The 21,969-nt window shown below is 38.7% G+C and overlaps 1 protein-coding gene across 6 annotated transcripts in view; it reads left to right on the forward strand.

The window, feature by feature from the left end:
- LDAH (lipid droplet associated hydrolase) overlaps positions 1 to 21,969 on the forward strand; it is a 116,831-nt gene that overhangs the window by 10,579 nt on the left and 84,283 nt on the right. For 5 of the 6 annotated variants that reach the window (XR_006215983.1, XM_007080722.3, XM_042982428.1 and 2 more), the window contains 2 exons: positions 2,946 to 3,101; positions 17,188 to 17,331. Coding sequence is in view for 5 of the 6 variants with exons in the window: in XM_007080722.3 (XP_007080784.1) it covers positions 2,948 to 3,101; positions 17,188 to 17,331 (298 nt within the window). In the remaining variant the exon portion in view is untranslated. Of the gene's footprint in view, positions 1 to 1,295; positions 1,422 to 2,945; positions 3,102 to 17,187; positions 17,332 to 21,969 lie in introns of those variants that run through there. The other variant, XM_042982427.1, reaches the window with a different exon arrangement.

A 21,969-nucleotide genomic window follows, 5' to 3' on the forward strand; every position in this document is an offset into this window, starting at 1 on the left:
GAATAAAGCAGAATTCTTATTGAGTAGCCAAAATGAAATGCGAATGTTATTTGGATTTGGATGCTAAAGCTAAATGAGACTCATTTATAACTCCACTTGCAAATATTTTTGTTCATTAATGTAGCCTCACTGTCTCACCGGCTGACTTTATAATAAATAAATATTATAAATTTGAACTGTAAAATTTATACTGATCAAATGCTGCTTTTCTGTTTTATATATTGTCTAGGTTTGTGTAAGATTTAATTGGAAAATTTTTTTTCTAAATAAAATTAAACCCATTAATAAAAACAGATGAACACCTATATTTAGGTAAGTAAAGCTTACCTAAGTTACACAAATTGTATTCACACTTGGTTTTTATCCACCCTAAGTCTTGCTGGTTATCAAAGCTGATTTCATTTAAGATTGCTTATAGGCTGTGTTTGTAGGTAGGGCCATCAGCTTCTACTATTATATACTTAGAACACATTGTCCCTTCTTAATTGGACACTTGTTTGCAGACCAAATCATCTTGGATTCTTAGGTAAGGAAGAACTTGAAATTTCTTACTGTTAAGGTTTCCTTTGCTTTTCATTTATTTATTTATTTTTTATTACTATTATTATTATTATTATTTTTGGCTATGTGGGAATTAGAAACATAAGTGTGAGTAAAATTAAAAGATACTCTGTTGGGGCGCCTGGGTGGCTCAGTCGGTTGAGCGTCCGACTTCAGCTCAGGTCATGATCTCACGGACTGTGAGTTCAAGCCCCGTGTCAGGCTCTGTGCTGACAGCTCAGAGCCTGGAGCCTGCTTCAGATTCTGTGTCTCGCTCTCTCTCTGCCCCTCCCCTGCTCATGCTCTGTCTCTCTCTCTCAAAAATAAATAAAGATTAAAAAAATTTTTTTAATAAATAAAAACATTAAAAAATTAAAAAAAAAAAAAAGATGCTCTGTAATACATAGGTTTACTCCAGGTCTCTTAGTTGTATTTTATTTGAGGTATTTTAGAGGTGTAATTAATTTTTTGTTTTCCAGATTTTATGGACTGTATTTGAATTTCTTATCTATTTGAATTCTCATCAATTTTGTGGCTAATCAAACTCCCAACATGTCATTTGTTTAAAGTTAAGTATTTATGAATAGAATATAGTTAATAACTTTGGATTCTCTTCTAGTGCAAATATGCGGTTTATCCAGTGTCTTCTCGGATGGTGCTCGAATTTAATGCAGTATAGAACAGTTAAATCTCATTGTTTCCAACATTTTATAAATGTCATAAGAGCTTTATAAATATACTCTGTTTTGTGACAGTTTCAGAGATTGGAGTACAGTGACATGTATTAGTGAACTAAAGATCGATCCTTAAGAAAATGTGAGATGATACTTTCGTTTATTTAGTCAATTTATTTTGAGTGAAGAGGAGTCCCCACTTTTTGAGTAAGAATTTTTTTTATTTTCTAAGTCGTTTTATTTGGGAAAGTTTTAGACTTTGGGTTACACATGGAGATTGGGGTGTATGTTAATGTTTTCTTCCTTCCTGTGTCCAATCCTTACCTTAACCTAAGGTGGCTGTCAATCTGGGGAGGTTTGGGTGGTGCCGGTAGTGAGTTTGTTGACTGTTGTGCTGTGAGAGTATGGCATGACATGAATAACAAGTGCATAGATTACCAGGTGAAGTTTACCTGGTTACCTTTACCACTGTTGACTTATGTTAAAGAAAGGTGCTGTGAGTTTAGAGTTTATTTGAGGTGTTCAGGGAAGACCTCAAGTAGGAGGTAGGATTTGAGCTACGTCTAAGATGGGAAAGATTTGAAGAAAAAAATCTGGATAGACAATGCAGGATGTATCAATCTAGATCCATTCAAGAGACAGAAGCCACACAGTAACTCACATGGTTAATTTAATATAAGGAATTATTAAGCTGTGGAAGAAGAGAAACTATAAAGTTACTGTATAAAGAAAACTCTAAAGATCCCCTAGGGATGAGGGAAAGTACCCAAGAAGAGACAAACTGGGAACGTGGGTTTAGATCTTATTTAAAAGGTGTGGTTGCAGCCCAGTGTGTGGTAGAGAAAGTTGGTGGTTGCCTGCGCCAAAGCTGATCCACAGTTGCCATGTCAGGACCAGTGAACCAAGACTGGTGGGAGGGTGTGCAGAGTGAACCAGGGTGCTGGTGTAGGTGTGAGGTCTGGAGCGTGTGGTGCCTGCATGGAGGGGCCACAGGAGCAACTCCAAGTGAGTTGAGGCTGATAGGCAGGTACAGAGCAAGTTGGGACACTGCTTTGGGTACTGCTGGAATAGGGAGTTGAAGAAGCTTCCTTTTTTTTTAAGCAACCCAGAGCTCTATTGGGCAAGGCACTTCCAGCCTACTGTGTGTGACAGAGGTCAGGTGGCTGGCTCTTCAGTGTGCATGTGAGCTGAGGAGAGGGTGCAGGGAGCAGCCACCTGGTCTGAGGTACTATCTGGGACTCTTGCTACATTGCTGCTGCTGCCAGAATAGAGAGCTAGAGGAAGAAGAAACACTTTGCAGCCAACCAAATACTGGACAAACTGTACTCTATAGGCACCTAGTATTAGAGTAGGGTTTTGTTTTGTTTGGTTTGGTTTTTCAATCTTGGCGCTGTTGACTTTTGGGCTAGATAATTTTTTTGTTGTGAGTGTTATTCTAGGTGTTATAGGATGTTTAGCAGGATCTCTGGCTAATCTGATCCTGATTCATACTCCTGTGAAATCTTTCACTTCACTGAAGATGTGTCTCCCTGTTTCTCCTTACTCTTGTGGTTTGTTTTAATTTTGTGTGTGTGTGATCCTATAATCCAGAATAGATGAGTGGTCATATACCTACCATATATGCTTGTGTTTATTGAAATTTGCCTTTTTTAAAAAATTCTTGAATATTGTCTTTGGCCCAAGGTTTTACATTTTAGCAACTCATTTTATTGTTTTTCTCCTCTCATTTAGAAATGGACTCCAGTATCAAGGAGGAAGTTCCTGTGCATGAGGAATTCATTTTATGTTGCGGAGTTGAAACCCAGGTTCTAAAATGTGGGCCCTGGACTAACCTCTTCAATGAGCAGAGAGCCAACAGGCCTAAGCTGCTTATTTTTATTATTACAGGTAAGTTTAAAAATCTGGATGAGGAGTCTTTATACAGATACTTCTACAACTTTTTCAGATTTTAAAGAGAATTTGATAAATATAAAAAGCTTCGTGGAAAGAAATAAAATCACTCAAACTATTAATAACAACCACGCTTAGTACTTTAGTGGCTGGGCTTTTTGTTTTTCTTCAGTGCATTTATATTATGTATATTATGTTGTGTATTACATATGCATTTTATTTTTATTGTTTTTAATATGAAATTTATCAAATTGGTTTCCATACCACACCCAGTGCCCATCCCAAAAAGTGCCCTCCTCAATGCCCATCACCCACTTTCCCCTCCCTCCCACGCCACATCAACCTTCAGTTTATTCTCAGTTTTTAAGAGTAAAAAAAGAGGATCCTGGGAAGATGGCAGCGTAGGAGGACGATGGGCTCACTGCGCGTCCTGCTGATCACTAAGATTCCACCTACACCTGCCTAAATAACCCAGAAAACCGCCAGAAGACTAGCAGAACGGAGTCTCTGGAGCCAAGCGCAGACGAGAGGCCCACGGAAGAGGGTAGGAAGGGCGGAGAGGCGGTGCGCGCTCCATGGACTGGCGGACAGAGCTGGGGCAGAGGGGCGGCCCGCCAGCCAAGCAGAGCCCCAAGTCTGGCTGGCAAAAGCGGAGGGGCCGGACGGAGTGTGTTTCGACAGCAAGCGGGACTTTACATCTGGAAGGTTATAAGCTAACAGCTTTGCTCAGAGAACGGGAGGGCTGGAGGACAATGGGAGGGAGAGTTGTTGAGCCCCGGACGACAGAGCTCAGCTTGGTGGGGAACAAAGGCGCTCACCAGCGTCATCTCCCTCGCCCATCCCCCAGCCAAAATCCCAAAGGGAACCGGTTCCTGCCAGGGAACTTGCTTGCACCGCGCAAACACCCAACGCTGTGCTTCTGTGGATCCATCCCTCCGGCGGATCTGACTCCCTCCCGGTGCCACAGGGCCCCTCCCGAAGCAGATATCCGAAGGAAAAGCAAGCTGAGCCTGCCCCTCCCGCCCCTGTGCACCTTGCCGATCCACCCCAGCTAATACGCCAGATCCCCAGCACCACAAGCCTGGCAGTGTGCAAGTAGCCCAGACGGGCCACGCGACCCCACAGTGAATCCCGCCCCTAGGAGGGGGAAAGAGAAGGCACACACCAGTCTGACTGTGGCCCCAGCGGTGGGGTGGGGGCAGACATCAAGTCTGACTGCGGCCTGCCCACCAACGCAAGTTATTCAAGACAGCACAGGGGAAGTACCCCACAGTCCCGCACCACTCCAGCGACTATCCAAAATGAAACGGAAGAATTCCCCTCAGAAAAACGTCCAGGAAATAACAACAGCTAATGAACTGATAAAAAATGATTTAAACAATATAACAGAAAGTGAATTTAGAATAATAGTCATAAAATGAATCGCTGGGCTTGAAAACAGTATAAAGGAGAGCAGAGAATCTCTTGCTACAGAGATCAAGGGATTAAGGAACAGCCAGGAGGAGCTAAAAAATGCTATCAATGAACTGCAAAATAAAATGGAAACAACTACAGCTCGGATTGAAGAGGCAGAGGAGAGAATAGGTGAACTAGAAGATAAAATTATGGACAAAGAAGAAGCTGAGAAAAAGATAAAAAAATCCAGGAGTATGAGGGGAATATTAGAGAACTAAGTGATGCACTAAAGAGAAACAATATACGCATAATTGGTATTCCAGAGGAGGAAGAGAGAGGGAAAGGTGCTGAAGGGGTACTTGAAGAAATTATAGCTGAGAACTTCCCTGAACTGGGGAAGGAAAAAGGCATTGAAATCCAAGAGGCACAGAGAACGCCCTTCAGACATAACTTGAATCGATCTTCTGCACAACATATCATAGTGAAACTGGCAAAATACAAGGATAAAGAGAAAATTCTGAAAGCAGCTAGAGATAAACGTGCTCTAACATATAAAGGGAGACCTATAAGACTCGTGACTGATCTCTCTTTTGAAACTTGGCAGGCCAGAAAGGAATGGCAGGAGATCTTCAATGTGATGAACAGAAAAAATATGCAGCCGAGAATCCTTTATCCAGCAAGTCTGTCATTTAGAATAGAAGGAGAGATAAAGGTCTTCCGAAACAAACAAAAACTGAAGGAATTCGTCACCACTAAACCAGCCCTACAAGAGATCCTAAGGGGGATCCTGTGAGACAAAGTACCAGAGACATTGCTACAAGCATGAAACCTACGGACATCACAATGACTCTAAACCCATATCTTTCCATAATAACACTGAATATAAATGGACTAAATGTGCCAACCAAAAGACATAGGGTATCAGAATGGATAAAAAAACAAGACCCATCTATTTGCTATCTACAAGAGACTCATTTTAGACCTGAGGACACCTTCAGATTGAGAGTGAGGCGATGGAGAACTATTTATCATGCCACTGGAAGTCAAAAGAAAGCTGGAGTAGCCATACTTATATAAGACAAACTAGACTTTAAATTAAAGGCTGTAACAAGAGATGAAATAGGGCATTATATAATAATCACAGGGTCTATCCATCAGGAAGAGCTAACAATTATAAATGTCTATGCGTCGAATACTGGAGCCCCCAAATATATAAAACAATTACTCACAAACATAAGCAACCTTATTGATGAGAATGTGGTAATTGCAGGGGAGTTTAACACTCCACTTACAGAAATGGATAGATCATCTAGACACACGGTCAATAAAGAAACAAGGGCCCTGAATGATACATTGGATCAGATGGACTTGACAGATATATTTAGAACTCTGCATCCCAAAGCAACAGAATATACTTTTTTCTCAAGTGCACATGGAACATTCTTCAAGATAGATCACATACTGGGTCACAAAACAGCCCTTCATAAGTATACAAGAATTGAAATTATACCATGCATACTTTCAGACCACAATGCTATGAAGCTTGAAATCAACCACAGGAAAAAGTCTGGAAAACCTCCAAAAGCATGGAGGTTAAAGAACACCCTACTAACGAATGAGTGGGTCAACCAGGCAATTAGAGAAGAAATTAAAAAATATATGGAAACAAACGAAAATGAAAATACAACAATCCAAATGCTTTGGGATGCAGCAAAGGCAGTCCTGAGAGGAAAATACATTGCCATCCAGGCCTATCTCAAGAAACAAGAAAAATCCCAAATACAAAATCTAACAGCACACCTAAAGGAAATAGAAGCAGAACAGCAAAGGCAGCCTAAACCCAGCAGAAGAAGAGAAATAATAAAGATCAGAGCAGAAATAAACAATATAGAATCTAAAAAAACTGTAGAGCAGATCAACAAAACCAAGAGTTGGTTTTTTGAAAAAATAAACAAAATTGACAAACCTCTAGCCAGGCTTCTCAAAAAGAAAAGGGAGATGACCCAAATAGATAAAATCATGAATGAAAATGGAATTATTACAACCAATCCCTCCGAGATACAAGCAATTATCAGGGAATACTATGAAAAATTATATGCCAACAAACTGGACAACCTGGAAGAAATGGACAAATTCCTAAACACCCACACTCTTCCAAAACTCAATCAGGAGGAAATAGAAAGCTTGAACAGACCCATAACCAACGAAGAAATTGAATCAGTCATCAAAAATCTCCCAACAAATAAGAGTCCAGGACCAGATGGCTTCCCAGGGGAGTTCTACCAGACGTTTAAAGCAGAGATAATACCTATCCTTCTCTAGCTATTCCAAAAAATAGAAAGGGAAGGAAAACTTCCAGACTCATTCTATGAAGCCAGTATTACTTTGATTCCTAAACCAGACAGAGACCCAGTAAAAAAAGAGAACTACAGACCAATATCCCTGATGAATATGGATGCAAAAATTCTCAATAAGATACTAGCAAATCGAATTCAACAGCATATAAAAAGAATTATTCACCATGATCAAGTGGGATTCATTCCTGGGATGCAGGGCTGGTTCAACATTCGCAAATCAATCAACATGATACATCACATTAATAAAAGAAAAGATAAGAACCATATGATCCTGTCAATCGATGCAGAAAAGGCCTTTGACAAAATCCAGCACCCTTTCTTAATAAAAACCCTGGAGAAAGTTGGGATAGAAGGAACATACTTAAAGATCATAAAAGCCATTTATGAAAAGCCCACAGCTAACATCATCCTCAATGGGGAAAAACAGAGCTTTTTCCCTGAGATCAGGAACACGACAGGGATGTCCACTCTCACCGCTGTCATTTAACATAGTGTTGGAAGTTCTAGCATCAGCAATCAGACAACAAAAGGAAATCAAAGGCATCAAAATTGGCAAAGATGAAGGTAAGCTTTCGCTTTTTGCAGATGACATGATATTATACATGGAAAATCCGATAGACTCCACCAGAAGTCTGCTAGAACTGATACATGAATTTAGCAAAGTCGCAGGATACAAAATCAATGTACAGAAATCAGTTGCATTCTTATACACTAATAATGAAGCAACAGAAAGACAAATAAAGAAACTGATCCCATTCACAATTGCACCAAGAAGCATAAAATACCTAGGAATAAATCTAACCAAAGATGTACAAGATCTGTATGCTGAAAACTATAGAAAGCTTATGAAGGTAATTGAAAAAGATATAAAGAAATGGAAAAACGTTCCATGCTCATGGATTGGGAGAATAAATATTGTCAAAATGTCAATACTACCCAAAGCTATCTACACATTCAATGCAATCCCAATCAAAATTGCACCAGCATTCTTCTCGAAACTAGAACAAGCAATCCTAAAATTTATATGGAACCACAAAAGGCCCCAAATAGCCAAAGTAATTTTGAAGAAGAAGACCAAAGCAGGAGGCATCACAATCCCAGACTTTAGCCTCTACTACAAAGCTGTCATCATCAAGACAACATGGTATTGGCACAAAAACAGACACATAGACCAATGGAATAGAATAGAAACCCCAGAACTAGACCCACAAACATATGGGTAACTAATCTTTGACAAAGCAGAAAAGACTATCCAATGGAAAAAAGTCTCTTGAACAAATGGTGCTGGGAGAACTGGACAGCAACCTGCAGAAGATTGAAACTAGACCACTTTCTCACACCATTCACAAAAATAAACTCAAAATGGATAAAGGACCTGAATGTGAGACAGGAAACCATCAAAACCCTAGAGGAGAAAGCAGGAAAAGACCTCTCTGACCTCAGCCGTAGCAATTTCTTACGTGACATATCTCCAAAGGCAAGGGAATTAAAAGCAAAAATGAACTACTGGGACCTTATGAAGATAAAAAGCTTCTGCACAGCAAAGGAAACAACTAACAAAACTAAAAGGCAACCAACAGAATGGGAAAAGATATTTGCAAATGACATATCGGACAAAGGGCTAGTATCCAAAATCTATAAAGAGCTCACCAAACTCCACACCCAAAAAACAAATAACCCAGTGAAGAAATGGGCAGAAAACAGGAATAGACACTTCTCTAAAGAAGACATCCGGATGGCCAACAGGCACATGAAAAGATGCTCAACATCGCTCCTCATCAGGGAAATACAAATCAAAACCACACTCAGATATCACCTCACGCCAGTCAGAGTGGCCAAAATGAACAAATCAGGAGACGATAGATGCTGGAGAGGATGTGGAGAAACGGGAACCCTCTTGCACTGTTGGTGGGAATGCAAACTGGTGCAACCGCTCTGGAAAACAGTGTGGAGGTTCCTCAAAAAATTAAAAATAGACCTACCCTATGACCCAGCAGTAGCACTGCTAGGAATTTACCCAAGGGATACAGGAGTACTGATGCATAGGGGCACTTGTACCCCAATGTTTATAGCGGCACTCTCAACATAGGAAAATTATGGAAACAGCCTAAATGTCCATCAACTGATGAATGGATAAAAAAATTGTGGTTTATATACATAATGGAATACTACGTGGCAATGAGAAAGAATGAAATATGGCCCTTTGTAGCAACGTGGATGGAACTGGAGAGTGTGATGCTAAGTGAAATAAGCCATACAGAGAAAGACAGATACCATATGGTTTCACTCTTATGTGGATCCTGAGAAACTTAACAGAAACCCATGGGGGAGGGGAAGGGAAAAAAAAAAAAGAGGTTAGAGTGGAAGAGAGCCAAAGCATAAGAGACTCTTAAAAACTGAGAGCAAACTGAAGGTTGATGGGGGGTGGGAGGGAGGAGAGGGTGGGTGATGGGTATTGAGGGCACCTTTTGGGATGAGCACTGGGTATTGTATGGAAACCAATTTGACAATAAACTTCATATATTGAAAAAAAAAAGAGTAAAAAAAAAAAAAAAGAGAGGGAGGGAGCCAAACCCTAAGAGACTCTTACATATACATTTTAAATCATAATTGGAAGTATGCATATAGTTTTGTAATCTTTTTAAAATTTCTTAATACCTAGAATAATTAGAACTGCCAAATTTGTGACATTTTTCTAAATAATTTTTTCTGTCTCATTCCAAGATGATTGTAAGTTTACTGTGGAACGTTTATTTATTCTGAGATGTGGAAGCTGGGTCATTTGTGACTTTTGCAGAATCACTATCAATAGAATGTCCGGGGTAGTTTGATCGTAGATATTCAAAGCCCTTTTAAACTTGTAAGTTAGAACATATTATGTATATATATATATATATATAGAGAGAGAGAGAGAGAGAGAGAGAATAGATATTTATCTATATAAAGATATATCTCTATATCTCTTTATATCTCTATATAGAGATATATCTCTATATCTCTATATAGATATATCTATCTATCTGATATATATACATATATCTATATAGAGATAGATAGACACATATCAGCCTTAAAGATTAAGATTAAGAATGAAATTGTGACTATATATCATACCGTATATAGCTAAGCCAATGAGGTATTATGATTGCATTTCTTTTCTTGTACATTTTTTTCTTGTTGTTCTCTCTGAGCTAATTATTGTCTTATTTGCTTAGTTTTCTACTTTTGAATCACTAATTTATCCTAAAATTATTCTCTAGGAAATGAGAAAAAACGTTCTTTTAATGCATTTGAGTAATCAGTCTGGTTTTGGTTTTGTTTTTCTCATTTTTGTTTTGTTTTGTTTTGTTTCTTTGGAGATACGCTTCCCAGAACTCTCAGTTCATTGGCTCCAGTCTGGACTGATTGCTCTGTAGGTCTGCTGCCCAGGCCATGCTGGGAATTCCTGTCACTTTTCTCCTGAGTTAGATTCCATTTCCTGGATCCCACATTTTCTTATTTCTTGCTTTATTGGTTAAGCACATCTCTTAGTAACTTCCTGAGAAGAGGTACCTGGGAAGTAATCTTTTAAAGATCTGTCATGTCAGAAAATGTCTTAAACTTCTAGTTTGGAGATAATTTTTCCTTAGAATTTAGAGGGCATTTTAGCTGTTTTCCACGGTCCAGAGCTGCTTTTGAGAAGTCTTGATATCATTCTGATTTTTTATCTTTTGTATTTGAAGCTCACCTGCAAGGAAAAGCATTTTAGATCTTTTCTTTGTTTTAAGATTCTGAAACTTTACCATAGAGCACCTTGTATGGATATTTTTTTCATACACTATAGGTTTTTGTGTACCCTTTTAAACCAGAGAGTCATATACTTCAATCCTAAGAGCTATGTTTTCTCTTCTTTTTTTATAGTCACCTGTTTCATGGATAAATTATCATTTTCTTTGGCTTCTTGCATTATTAGAGTTTTTTACTTTCTTCCTTTTTCTGTTTGTTTGCATTAGCATTTGTTTTTCCTCAAATATCTGGTAATCCTGACTACCCTTTCATTTTTAAGAGGAAGACACAAACAGCTATTGGAATCTTTGTGTTCAGGGATGAGGCTTGTCCTCAGGTGTGCCTAGAGTGACCAGCTATTGTAGTCTGAGAGATTTTGTAGGACACATGCCTTTCAGTACTAAAACCACAACAGTCCTATGCAAAGCAAGATGGCTGGTCACCCTAGATCCCACACTAGGGTAAGGGTAATTGGGGAGGAACCCAGCATTTCACTGGAGAATTTCCAGCTTTCAGTTATCTCTACCTATTTCTTGGGTCATTCAGTTTTCCTAGGAAGGAATCTCCCAATATCCTGTTTGAGGAGTGGAAGCCTGTTTGTGAATGTTCAGGGCTGAACAAGGGAAAGAAGGTAGGAAGTTTCAGTGTTTAGTAACAGTTAATCAAAGCTCTTCTCAGTATAGTGCTTCTGTTTTCAGTTGGCCTAAGATTCCTGACCCAAAACCTCTTCCGTTTAACCTCTTCTGGAAATAAAATTTCCAGTTTCCTTTCATGATATAACAGTCATTTTAGAAAGCAGTCTGTTGGCATCTATTGCAATTAAAAATACATATGCTTTAATAGCAGCTAGGGAGAATTTGAAATTATAGGCATGACAAGTACTGTTTGATGGAGCAGAGATTGAGGCCATGGTAGAGTATAGGATTGAGAAGGTAAGTAGAAATGTTGTCTTGGACTGGAGACAGGATATTCTTCAGAGGCTAGCATGAAGGAGGTGAAGTTAGTTACCAAAGTGGAGAAAGTGTGAAAGCACGTCAGAGAGAGTAAAGTAATTTCTTGCCTCCTGAGCTCTGTTTTTTCTTCTAATTAAGAGTTGAGGTGATCTGTTGAGAATAAATATGGCAGAGGGTAGATAAGGGCCCTGAGGAAAGTGGTCAGCATTGAGAATAGCAGGTATACAGGATGAAAGGAATTATCAACTGAGAACAAGTAGATTTTGAGCAGCACTGTGATGGAATAGCAGGTATATTGGGAGTGAAGTCTGACCTATCAGAGGTAGAATGGTTTGAATGTTAACCATTTCTGGGTAATGAAAAAATCTAAACCAGTGGTTCTTAAAGTTGGTGTTGGGACCAGCAGTATCATCTGAGAACTCATGAGACATGCAGGTTCTCGGGCCCCACCCAGACCTTCTGAACCAGAAACTCTGGGGGTGGAACAGTCTGTGTTTTAACACGCCTTCCAGGAGATTGTGATATGCTTACTACTGATCCTAGGCTGTGGCTATCAGAATTAGTTGCTTAAGTTTCATGTGCAGGAAGTTCATTGAATTTGATCAGGGTAATGAATTATGGGACAAAAGTGTTGGCTCAGTGAATCTACCCAGATTTTGAAATCTCCTGACATGGAATGGCACCTAAAATTGTTATTTAAGGGCCAGGGTTTTCAGGGAATGTGTGAGAGTGACTAAGAAGTTTGTAGATGGAAATGGAGGAGGAGAGGTTGTTGCAATAAGGTAGACGAGTAGGTGGAGCTGACAGTTCCCTGTGCTTCCCTACTCAGAGGTGTCCGTTCACTCACTCACTTACCCTCAGAGCTGGGAAGCTTGTGTTGCAAAAGTCTTTGCTCTCCTTGAGGTGCATGAGGTGTTAGAGAAGAGTGCAGGCTCTACTGTGGAGGCTTGAAAGGAAGAGTCCACCATAGGGGAGAGCCAGGTTTAAAATATGAGGAAGAGACAGATAGAGGGAGCGTTCAGTGAAGACACTGTGAAGAAAGAGAAGCTTAAAACATTTGTTGCTTTGTGGTGTCATTGTTTTGTGGTGCTTTGACATTTTCAGATCATTCTTAGTTTTTCAGTGTTCTTTTATGTTTGCCCTTCTATTCTCATTGCTGCCCTTGGCCCTTTTCCTTGGAGTTCATGGGAGCTGAAGGCTGGTGCTGTTCATTAGTTTATGGAGTTCAGAATTGTATTTTATATTTGGGCTTAATCTGTTTATACTGTGGGGAAAATTAGGATGACAGTATTTCAAAGATTGTTAAACCACTGAAGACATCATATTTAGTCTGTCTCTGATAGATTGATGTAACATGTCATTTTAAATCACTTTGCTTTTGCAGCTAGCAAAATTAATCACTTTTAAGTTGGTAATGATAATGAGGAGTGATTTATTAGAATCCACAGATTGAGGAACTTTTAACTTCGTCTTTTCCAGTGAAGCTTTGTTGTAGAATTTCTGTTAAGTAACAATATCCTTGGACTTTCTTTAAATAGAGAAATGACCAAAAGGAACCAATTTGAGAACTCACTGTAAAATATATTGAGTCATTATAACTCTCCAGTGGTCCTTTGGGGATAATAGAGTCATGCAGTATGTCTTAGATTTGAGTACAGTGATCAGAAATGGAGTGGACAAGGCTCCATGTGCAAGCCCAGTGTTCTTTCCATCTGACAACCTTCTGTATAGATGCTATGCCACATTAACTTTATATGTGGCAGGTTTTGTCTCCTACAAGATTAGGTGGAAGGCAAAAATCTACAATTGCAACGTTGAATAGTTTATTGGCAGTTGGGGTCTAGAGATGGTCACCACAGCCTCTGTTATATGTTACTCAAGCACTTGACTATATGTTTGATCAAGCATATGTTTATAACACATTTTGATATCCTTTGATAAAAAGTTTTACTAGCAGTTTTGTATTGAAATGTTTTCAAACATCCCTATACCTGAAAATACACGTATACATACATGTGTGAATGTGTGTATATCTGATTTTAGCTGCAGAAATAAGACCCTTTCAATTTTTTGTGGTTTCCTAACCAGGAAGTTAAATTCATGGTTCATAAAATGTTATTTAAGGGCCATGATATTTAAGCAGTGAAGTATGCAAAGACATTTAAACGGTTTGCATTACATTTTCCACTTCTATCTCACTTGTCAGTCGGATCTTCCTGATACTTACTGGCCATTGTGGACTCTTCTGTTTCTTCAGGAGCCAAGCTCTTCATTGCTTGAGGGCCTTCGTACCTGTTCTTCTCCTGTTCTGGTATCTTCTTTCCTCAAATTTTTACAAGGTTGATTTCTTTTCATCTTTTGGGTCTTAGCTAAAGGTCATCTCCTTAAACATTTTTCTCAGGCCACCCTAATCTCTTCCCTTGAGGATCCTCCCACAATCATCATATAACTTCTCCCACTCTTGAATTAGCTTCTTTATTTATTTAGTTATATGTATATATTTTCCTACTGAATATGAATTATAAAAAGGCCTTTAACTGTCTTGTGCCTGACACAGTGACTTCCATGTAGAAGGTGATCAGTAAATAATTGGTAACTAAAAGAATATACAAAAGAAGCTATAGTACTGAATAGAATGAAATGAACATGAAGCAGTTGAAAGTATCATTTACTTGATGATGACAAAATAGTGAACAAGAAAGCTTCAAGGTATTTGCTTAAGATCTTATAGTCATTAAGCAAGAGAACTCAGAACCCAGAGATAGGTGGAAAAACTTGTTTTGTAGCAATTCATTAGCTAGTACTTTTCAGGTCCGTATTGTAACTCATTGTGATTCGTGGTAATTATTGCATCTAACTCATGTAGGTGTTATCTTTGGATTCTCCTTAAACCAGTTTTAACGTGCTGTGCACCTTAAACTTACAGAACACGACATGTCAGATTTATTCAATAAAAAAATAAATATATAATAACAATTATAGTAATAATAGCTACCATTTATTCAGCCCTTTCTGTGTGCCAGGTGTTGTGCAAGTAATTGCCCATTCATTATTCCTAATGATAAGGCCAGCTACTCTGTGGGGCTTTTGTAAGATTAACTAATACAAGGTATGCAGAAGATCCTAAACGGGATAGTTTATGTTGAAGAACTGAAATGATGAAGAAATCAGTGTCAGGTAGTTTATGTTCTTTTCTAAATTCAGTATTATTATTTTCTTTTGTATATTCTTCCAGTCATCAAGTACTTATTGAGCACTTATCATCTGTGTGACCTTGGGCAAGTTGTTCAACCTCTTTGTACCTCAGTTTCGTCATTCATAAAATGGAAGTAATAATAGTACTACCTCAGGTTGGGACTAAATGAGTTAATACATGTAAAGCACTCAAATGCTGCCTAGCATGTAATAATTTCTAGCACTTTAAAATGTTGATGACTATTATTTTCTACCCATGTGAAAAAAAATGGTGAAACTTAGCTGAGAGACCTAAAACATTTAAATATGAGACATAACCCACTCCCAGAAGATTATACTCAGTAATATAAAAAACATCAAACCTTTTTAAATTAATGTATAAATGAGGTGAATTTCATCAGAATTCCAAAAATAAATTTTAAAAATTGAACCTGGTGGAAATAATTCTAAAGGTTATGACACCAGCCTAGAAAATTTAGGGGAAAAAATTAAGAGAAGGGATTTGGCCTGCCAGTTACCGAAACATTTTTAAAAAAAAAGAAAGGAAGGAAGAAAAACAATGTAGTAATCAAGGCAGTATGGTGCTGGCAGAGGAGAAAAGGAAAAAATAAATGGAATTATTTGGAATCAGAATTAGCAAGCAAATGTAAGAATTCAGGGTTGAATTCGGAAGACATTTCAAATCAATGCAGAAAGAATGGGTTATGTAATAAATGGTCTTGGGGCACTTGGCTAATCATTTGGAAAGAAGTTGGATTGCTACTTTGTACTTGATACTAAAAAATATTCCAAACTTATTAAAGATTTAAATATAAAACATGAAACAGTGCTGTCCACACCCACCTTAGATGTTATAGCCCCAGTGCTGTACACCCCTCCTCTCTTCGTCAGCCAGTCAGCTGACCAGAGAACATATTACTGCATTTAAAGAAGTTTCTGTACTATTTAACAAAGATGTCACTGGCACAGTTACAAAAAGGAATTTAGAACTCAAGTCACTAGGCCTGAATGCAACAGAAGCAGACTAGCGATATGGACGACAAGACCATTTACCGCCATCGCTAGCCATGACACGTCTGAGTAGCTAACATTTATACAGCACTCGCATCGAGCAGTGTTTAGGTGCTTTACCTTTATTAATTCACTTAGTTCTCACATTAGGTAGTGCAGTTATTATCCTCATTTTGAAGACAAGGAAACCAAGGCTCAGAGAGGTTAAATAACTTTCCAGAGGTCACACACTTAATAAGTGCAAAGCCATGATTCCAACTCCCACAGTCTGGCTCCAGAGTCTGTGCCCTTAACCGCTTTGCTACATTCCCTGTCAAGAAAACTGAAATGATGAAGAAATCAGTGTCATTTGACAAGGGTGGCAGAGGTCATATCAGTGCAACAAAACCATGTCATCTAATTACAAAGAAGAGAAACCTAATAGCATGAAAAAATAATAAATTGTACAATAGATATTGCTGGAAATGAACTAGTGTCTGTGAAAGCATTATACAGATGGTGACTGCAAGATGAAACCCCATTTCACTGTCATTTCCCCCTAAGATATATCAGATTGACTCTTTTTTCTAAAAGGTTATTATTCATTCTGTTTCTCTATAGCAAACCCATGTCAAAAATACCTTCTGTACATACACAAGAAAAATCTATATGTTGGTGGTCTTTTTCCCAAAAGGTCAAACTATACATATGTTTACAATAGAAGTACTTGTGATAAATGACAAGGAAACACTCAGTACACTCCTCAAAGTACGCTTTATGAATGATTCTTACACTGATTTGTTTTCATGCAGCTTGGTAACTGAGCAGAATAATATCTTGAAGGGCTTTAGAGGCAAGATTAATGACTTTAAACCAATAGGATGATAATGGGAAGCCAGTGTAAGGTGTTTAAATAGGATACAGCTATGATCTGATCTGAAGTTTGAGGGTATCTCTCTGGGTACCTGAAGAATGGATTCCCGGGGGACAAGAGTAGCCAGAACTCCCATTGGGAGACTAGTGCAGAAAACTTGATGGGAAATAATAATGCTAATGGAGAGAAGTAGACAGTGTGAGGATGTATTTTGGAAGCCAAGTTCACAAGACTTACTAGGAAATTGGCTGTGAAGAACAGAGAGAAACCGGTGTTAGTACTTGAGCATTTGGTGTAGGGTTGGTGGCTCCATTTATTAAGGAATAGGGAGGAAGAATTTATCTTGAAACAGTTGGAGAACAAAGCAGGAGCAGGAATCTTCTGAGTGATCATTCCCAGACTTAAGGCAGAAAGGATATTAAAATTGAAGTGTATGTGTCAATGTTAACAGATTTGTAGAAGAAAGTGTGAGGATAAATCCATCGTTTCCACTCTGCACATCTTCTTAGGTGAGCTTAGCTTTGGTTAACTAAGATCTGTGTTTCTTTTCTTAGGTAATCCAGGTTTTTGTTCCTTTTATGTACCATTTGCAAAGGCTCTGTACTCCTTAACAAACAGACGCTTTCCAATTTGGGTTATCAGTCATGCTGGACATGCTTTGGCGCCCAAAGACAAGAAGATTCTTACAACTTCAGATGGTATGTCTTTATTAACATCTGCTTTCCTTTACAGTGAGTGAGTGTTCATGAATCTGGAAAGCCCGCTAAGGTTAAGAGTTACATCATTGAAAACCTCTGCTTGTGGTATTGGGCCCAGGCTCTCACATTTTGGTAATTTTAGGGTTTTTAGAGTCATTTTAATTTTTTAAGGTAATTTTCTCTAAAAATTTGAGCAGATCAAACAATGTGTGTAAAACTTGCCTTTTCTGTTTACCAGCTAGTAATCAGCTATATATTTATTGATCAAGCACTATATCTCCAGAGTTGTACCACGAGGTGGTGGGGGAAAAAAGTATTATAAGCCATGGTCCTTACTCTAAAGAGGCCCTTACTCTAACATTTAGAGAATGATTAAGTGATAAACCCTGGCCTGCTAATCATGTAGATATTGAAGAAGTGAACAAAGGAGAGAACACAGTATCGGTTTGAAAAGACTTTGTGGAATAGATGGGTTTTGACAGTTGAGTAGAATTTGGATCTAGGGGGTGAGGCGAGTGCACAGGTGTAACAGGCAGAAGAATTAGCACAGCAGGGAGAGAGATTCAGTAGGTGTGCCAGTGCTGGGCAGGGCCAGACACGGAGGAGCCTTCGACCTGGGGAGAGAGCTCTGACTCCATTGCTGGAGGCCTTTAAATGCAGGACATAAAACCATATAGCTGCAAATTACTTGCTTAAAAGCAAGTATTTTTATGCTAAAGCATAAAAATTTGGCACGTTCACTCTTCTAAAATAAAACAATGAGAGGGAAAAAAAACAACTTAACTTCTCTGTAGGCATCTCATTCAAGGGCCATTTGTCCTAAGCATGTCCCTTAGTTAATTTGAGGTGGGAGAGAGGTGGCTGTGGTGTCATTGCTGAGTTGCTCCTCGTCCTGGTGTGCCTCTCCTGTGGTATGAGCATTTTAATGAGCATCTAATTATATGGGAAACCACATGTGGGTAGGGAGGGAGAAAAGGGCAGGTGATAAGGGAACTCTCTGTACTAATCAGTAAAAATTTTCTATAAATCTAAAACCATTCTTAAGACCTAAAAATTACTGGAATTTAAAAATAATTTAATATTTACATTGTGCTCTTTATCACTGTTTTAACTTGGTCTGCCATAACAGAAACCATAGACTAGGTAGCTTGATTAATAGGAATTTATTTTCTAGTAGTCTGGAGGCTATAAGCCCAAGATGAAGGTTACAGCATGGTTAGGTTCTGGGGAGAGCCCTCCTCCTGGCTTACAAATGGCCTCTCTCTCTTTGTGTCCTCATATGACAGGGAAGGAGACAGAACAATTTCATGTGCTCCAAGAAGCTCTCTGATGTCTCTCCTTGCAAGGCCACTAATTCCATCATTAGGGCCCCACCCTTATGACCACCTCTAATCCTAATTACCTCCCAAAGGCCCTATCTCCCAGTACCATCACATGGGGGTTATGGCTTCAATATAAGAATTTTAAGGGAGACAAACATTTAGTCCAGGACAGTCATGAGTAAGAATGTTTTATACATATATTTTTAAGCTTTATTTATTTTGAAAGAGAGAACAAATGAGAGGCTGAGAGAGAGGGGGAGAGAGAGAATCTTAAGCAGGCTCCACACTGTCAGCACAGAGCCCAACTCAGGGCTTGATCTCACAAACCTTGAGATCATGATCTGAGTGAAATCAAGAGTCAGACACTCAACCCACTGAGCTACCCAGGTGCCCCACGAATGTTACGTATTGACATTCCAAATCTGATCACAAGTATAGGTCAGCATATATATATATATATATATATATATATATATATATATATATACCTGAATATATATGGTACCTGAATAATACTAAAACATACCAGTTACTACTTGAAATAGTTTTACTAAATATTTAATCAGGTTTTAATAGTTGCCTTTGGTCTGTCCTCAGAAGTATTTCAAAACTGGTCCTTTGAGGGTGCTAGGGTGACTCAGTCAGTTAAGCCCCCAACTCTAGATTTCAGTTCAGGTCATGGTCTCATAGTTCATAGGATTGAGCCCTGAGTCAGGCTGTATGCTAACAGTGTGGAGCCTGCTTGGATTTTCTCTCTCTCTCTCTCTCTCTCTCTCTCTCTCTCTCTCCCTCCCCCCTCTCATAATAAATAAGTAAACATTAAAAAGGAAAAAAAAAAAGAAACTCATTCTTTGAAGCCTTGAGTAATGAGGGAAGTTTCTGTTCTAAGTAGAATTTCTTCCCACATTCATGAACATCTGCATGTGTGCTAAATTTGTAATAATTGCCTTATTTGAAGAAACGGGTGACAGCTAAGAGGTGTCTTATTTTTATCCACATCCTGTTTTTGGCTGTTAACTGGAACATATGGTCAAGACACAATGTAGTTTTTGCAGAATTTAGGAACCAGAACCACCCTCACGACTACAAGGTTGATGGCTCTTTGGTTCTGTTGTTAGTATGGAGTTTGCTTCTCTTTTCTTTTCCCTCCTGAAGCCGTAGCTCAAACTCTTTGTGTGTCACCTCACTGTGAACATCTCAGCTCCCTGGCTTTTGACCTCCCCTCTTAATTCTCACATATGGTAGTAAAGATCAGCTTCCTGAAATGTTAGTTCTGGTTCCAGAGTCCTGTGTTAACTCTAAGTTGATTTTAACATGAGATACCAGCTCCTGAGAATGGAATTTAATCTCCTTCCTCCCCGCCCCTGCACCCCACCAATTTCACTTAATTTACTCATTTTAACTTGTCTCTTTGCTAGCACTTAGGGAAAAATATGCCTGTACTTACAACAAATCTGTTGGACTTACATTGTTTATTGTTAGGTAAGTCATCAGCCAGATTTCCTATGTCCTCCTCTTTCTTTAAGATATCACATGTAAGATTACCCTCATCTCAGGGGCGCCTGGAGTAACTCAGTTGAACATCCGATTCTCGACTTTGGCTAAAGTCATGATCTCACAGTTGGTGAGATGAGGCCCCCCATCAGACTCTGTGCTGACAAGCGTGGAGCCTGCTTGGGATTCTGACACTGTCTCCCTTTCTCTTTGCCCCTCCTCTGCATGCTCTAAACAAACAAACATTAAAAAGAACCCTCATCTCCGGAAACCCTCCACTCCTCTCTGCTCAGTTTCCACTCTGTGCTCAGGCCTTTGGTAAGTCAGACTTCACTTCAGTACTTTAGTAGCTCAGATTTCTTCTGCTACACTTCCACCATCTTTTTTTACTTCCCTAATTATCTTCTATGTAGAATTATAGATCTACAGATCCAGTGCAATCCTTGTATAAATTCCCACCAAAATTCCAATGGCATTTTTCACAGAAATAGAAAAAAAAAATCCGGGGTGCCTTGGTGGCTCAGTCGAGTAAGTGTTCGACTTCGGCTCAGGTCATGATCTCATGGTTTGTGGGTTCAAGCCCCACATTGGGCCCTGTGCTGACAGCTCAGAGCCTGGAGCCTGCTTTGGATTCTATGTCTCCCTCTCTCTCTGCCCCTCCCCCACTTGCACTCTGTTTCTGTCTCTCAAAAATGAATAAACGTTAAAAAAAATTAAAAGAAAAAAGAAATTAAAAAAATCCTAAAACTCATATGGAATCATAAAAGGCACCAAATAGCCAAACAAACCTTGAGAAATAAGAACAGAGCTGAAGGCGTCATGCTTCACGATGTCAAACTATATTGCAAAGGTGGTAATCAAAACAGTGTCACACTGGCATAAAAACAAACCAGTGGAATAGAATAGAAAGCTCAGAAATGGACACACACATATAAAGTCAATTAATCTTTGACAGGGGCTCCAAGAATACACAATGAAGAAAGAGATAGCATCTTCAGTAGATGGTGTTCAGAAAACTGTATATCCAAATGCAGAAAAATAAACTGAAATACAGTTTATAAACTGAAATACTGGAAATTAATTCAGAATGGATTAAATATTCACATTAAGGCCTGACACCATAAAACTTATTCTAGAAGAAAACATAAGGAAAAATACTCCTTGACAGTGGTTTTGGTGGTGATTTTTTGAATATGACACTGGAAGTATAGGTATGAAAAGCAAAAATAAACAGTGGGACTATCTCTAAAAAGCTTCTGCACAGCAAAGGAAACAATCAACAAAATGAAAAGATAACCTGTGGAATGGAACAAAATATTTGTAAACCATCTATCTGATCCAAAATATATAAGAAACTTACATACTTTGATAGCAAAAAAATTAAAAGTCTGATTTAAGAATGAACAGATTTTTTCAGTAGTCAAGAGGTGTATGAAAAGATGTTCAACCTCACTAATCATTAGGGAAGTACAAATCAGAGCCACAGTGAGACTCACTTCACATCTGTTAGGATGACTGTTATCAAAAAGATAAAAAAAAAGTAACAAGTATTGCCAAAGGTGTGGAGAAAGGGGAACCCTTCTGTACTGTTGGTACAACCATTATAGAAAATAATATGGGAATTCCTCAAAAATTGAAAATAGAACTTCCATATGATCCAACAATCCCACTTCTGGATATATATCTTTTTAAAAAATATTTGTTTACTTATTTTGAGAGAGAGAACGTGTGTGGCAGAGGGGCAAAGAGAGAGGAAGAGAGAGAATGAGAGAATCCCAAGCAGACTCCGCGCTGTCAGAGCAGAGCCTGATAGGGGCCTTGA

Source organism: Panthera tigris, chromosome A3 (assembly GCF_018350195.1).
Source record: "Panthera tigris isolate Pti1 chromosome A3, P.tigris_Pti1_mat1.1, whole genome shotgun sequence".
In the NCBI taxonomy this organism is placed as follows: domain Eukaryota; kingdom Metazoa; phylum Chordata; class Mammalia; order Carnivora; family Felidae; genus Panthera; species Panthera tigris.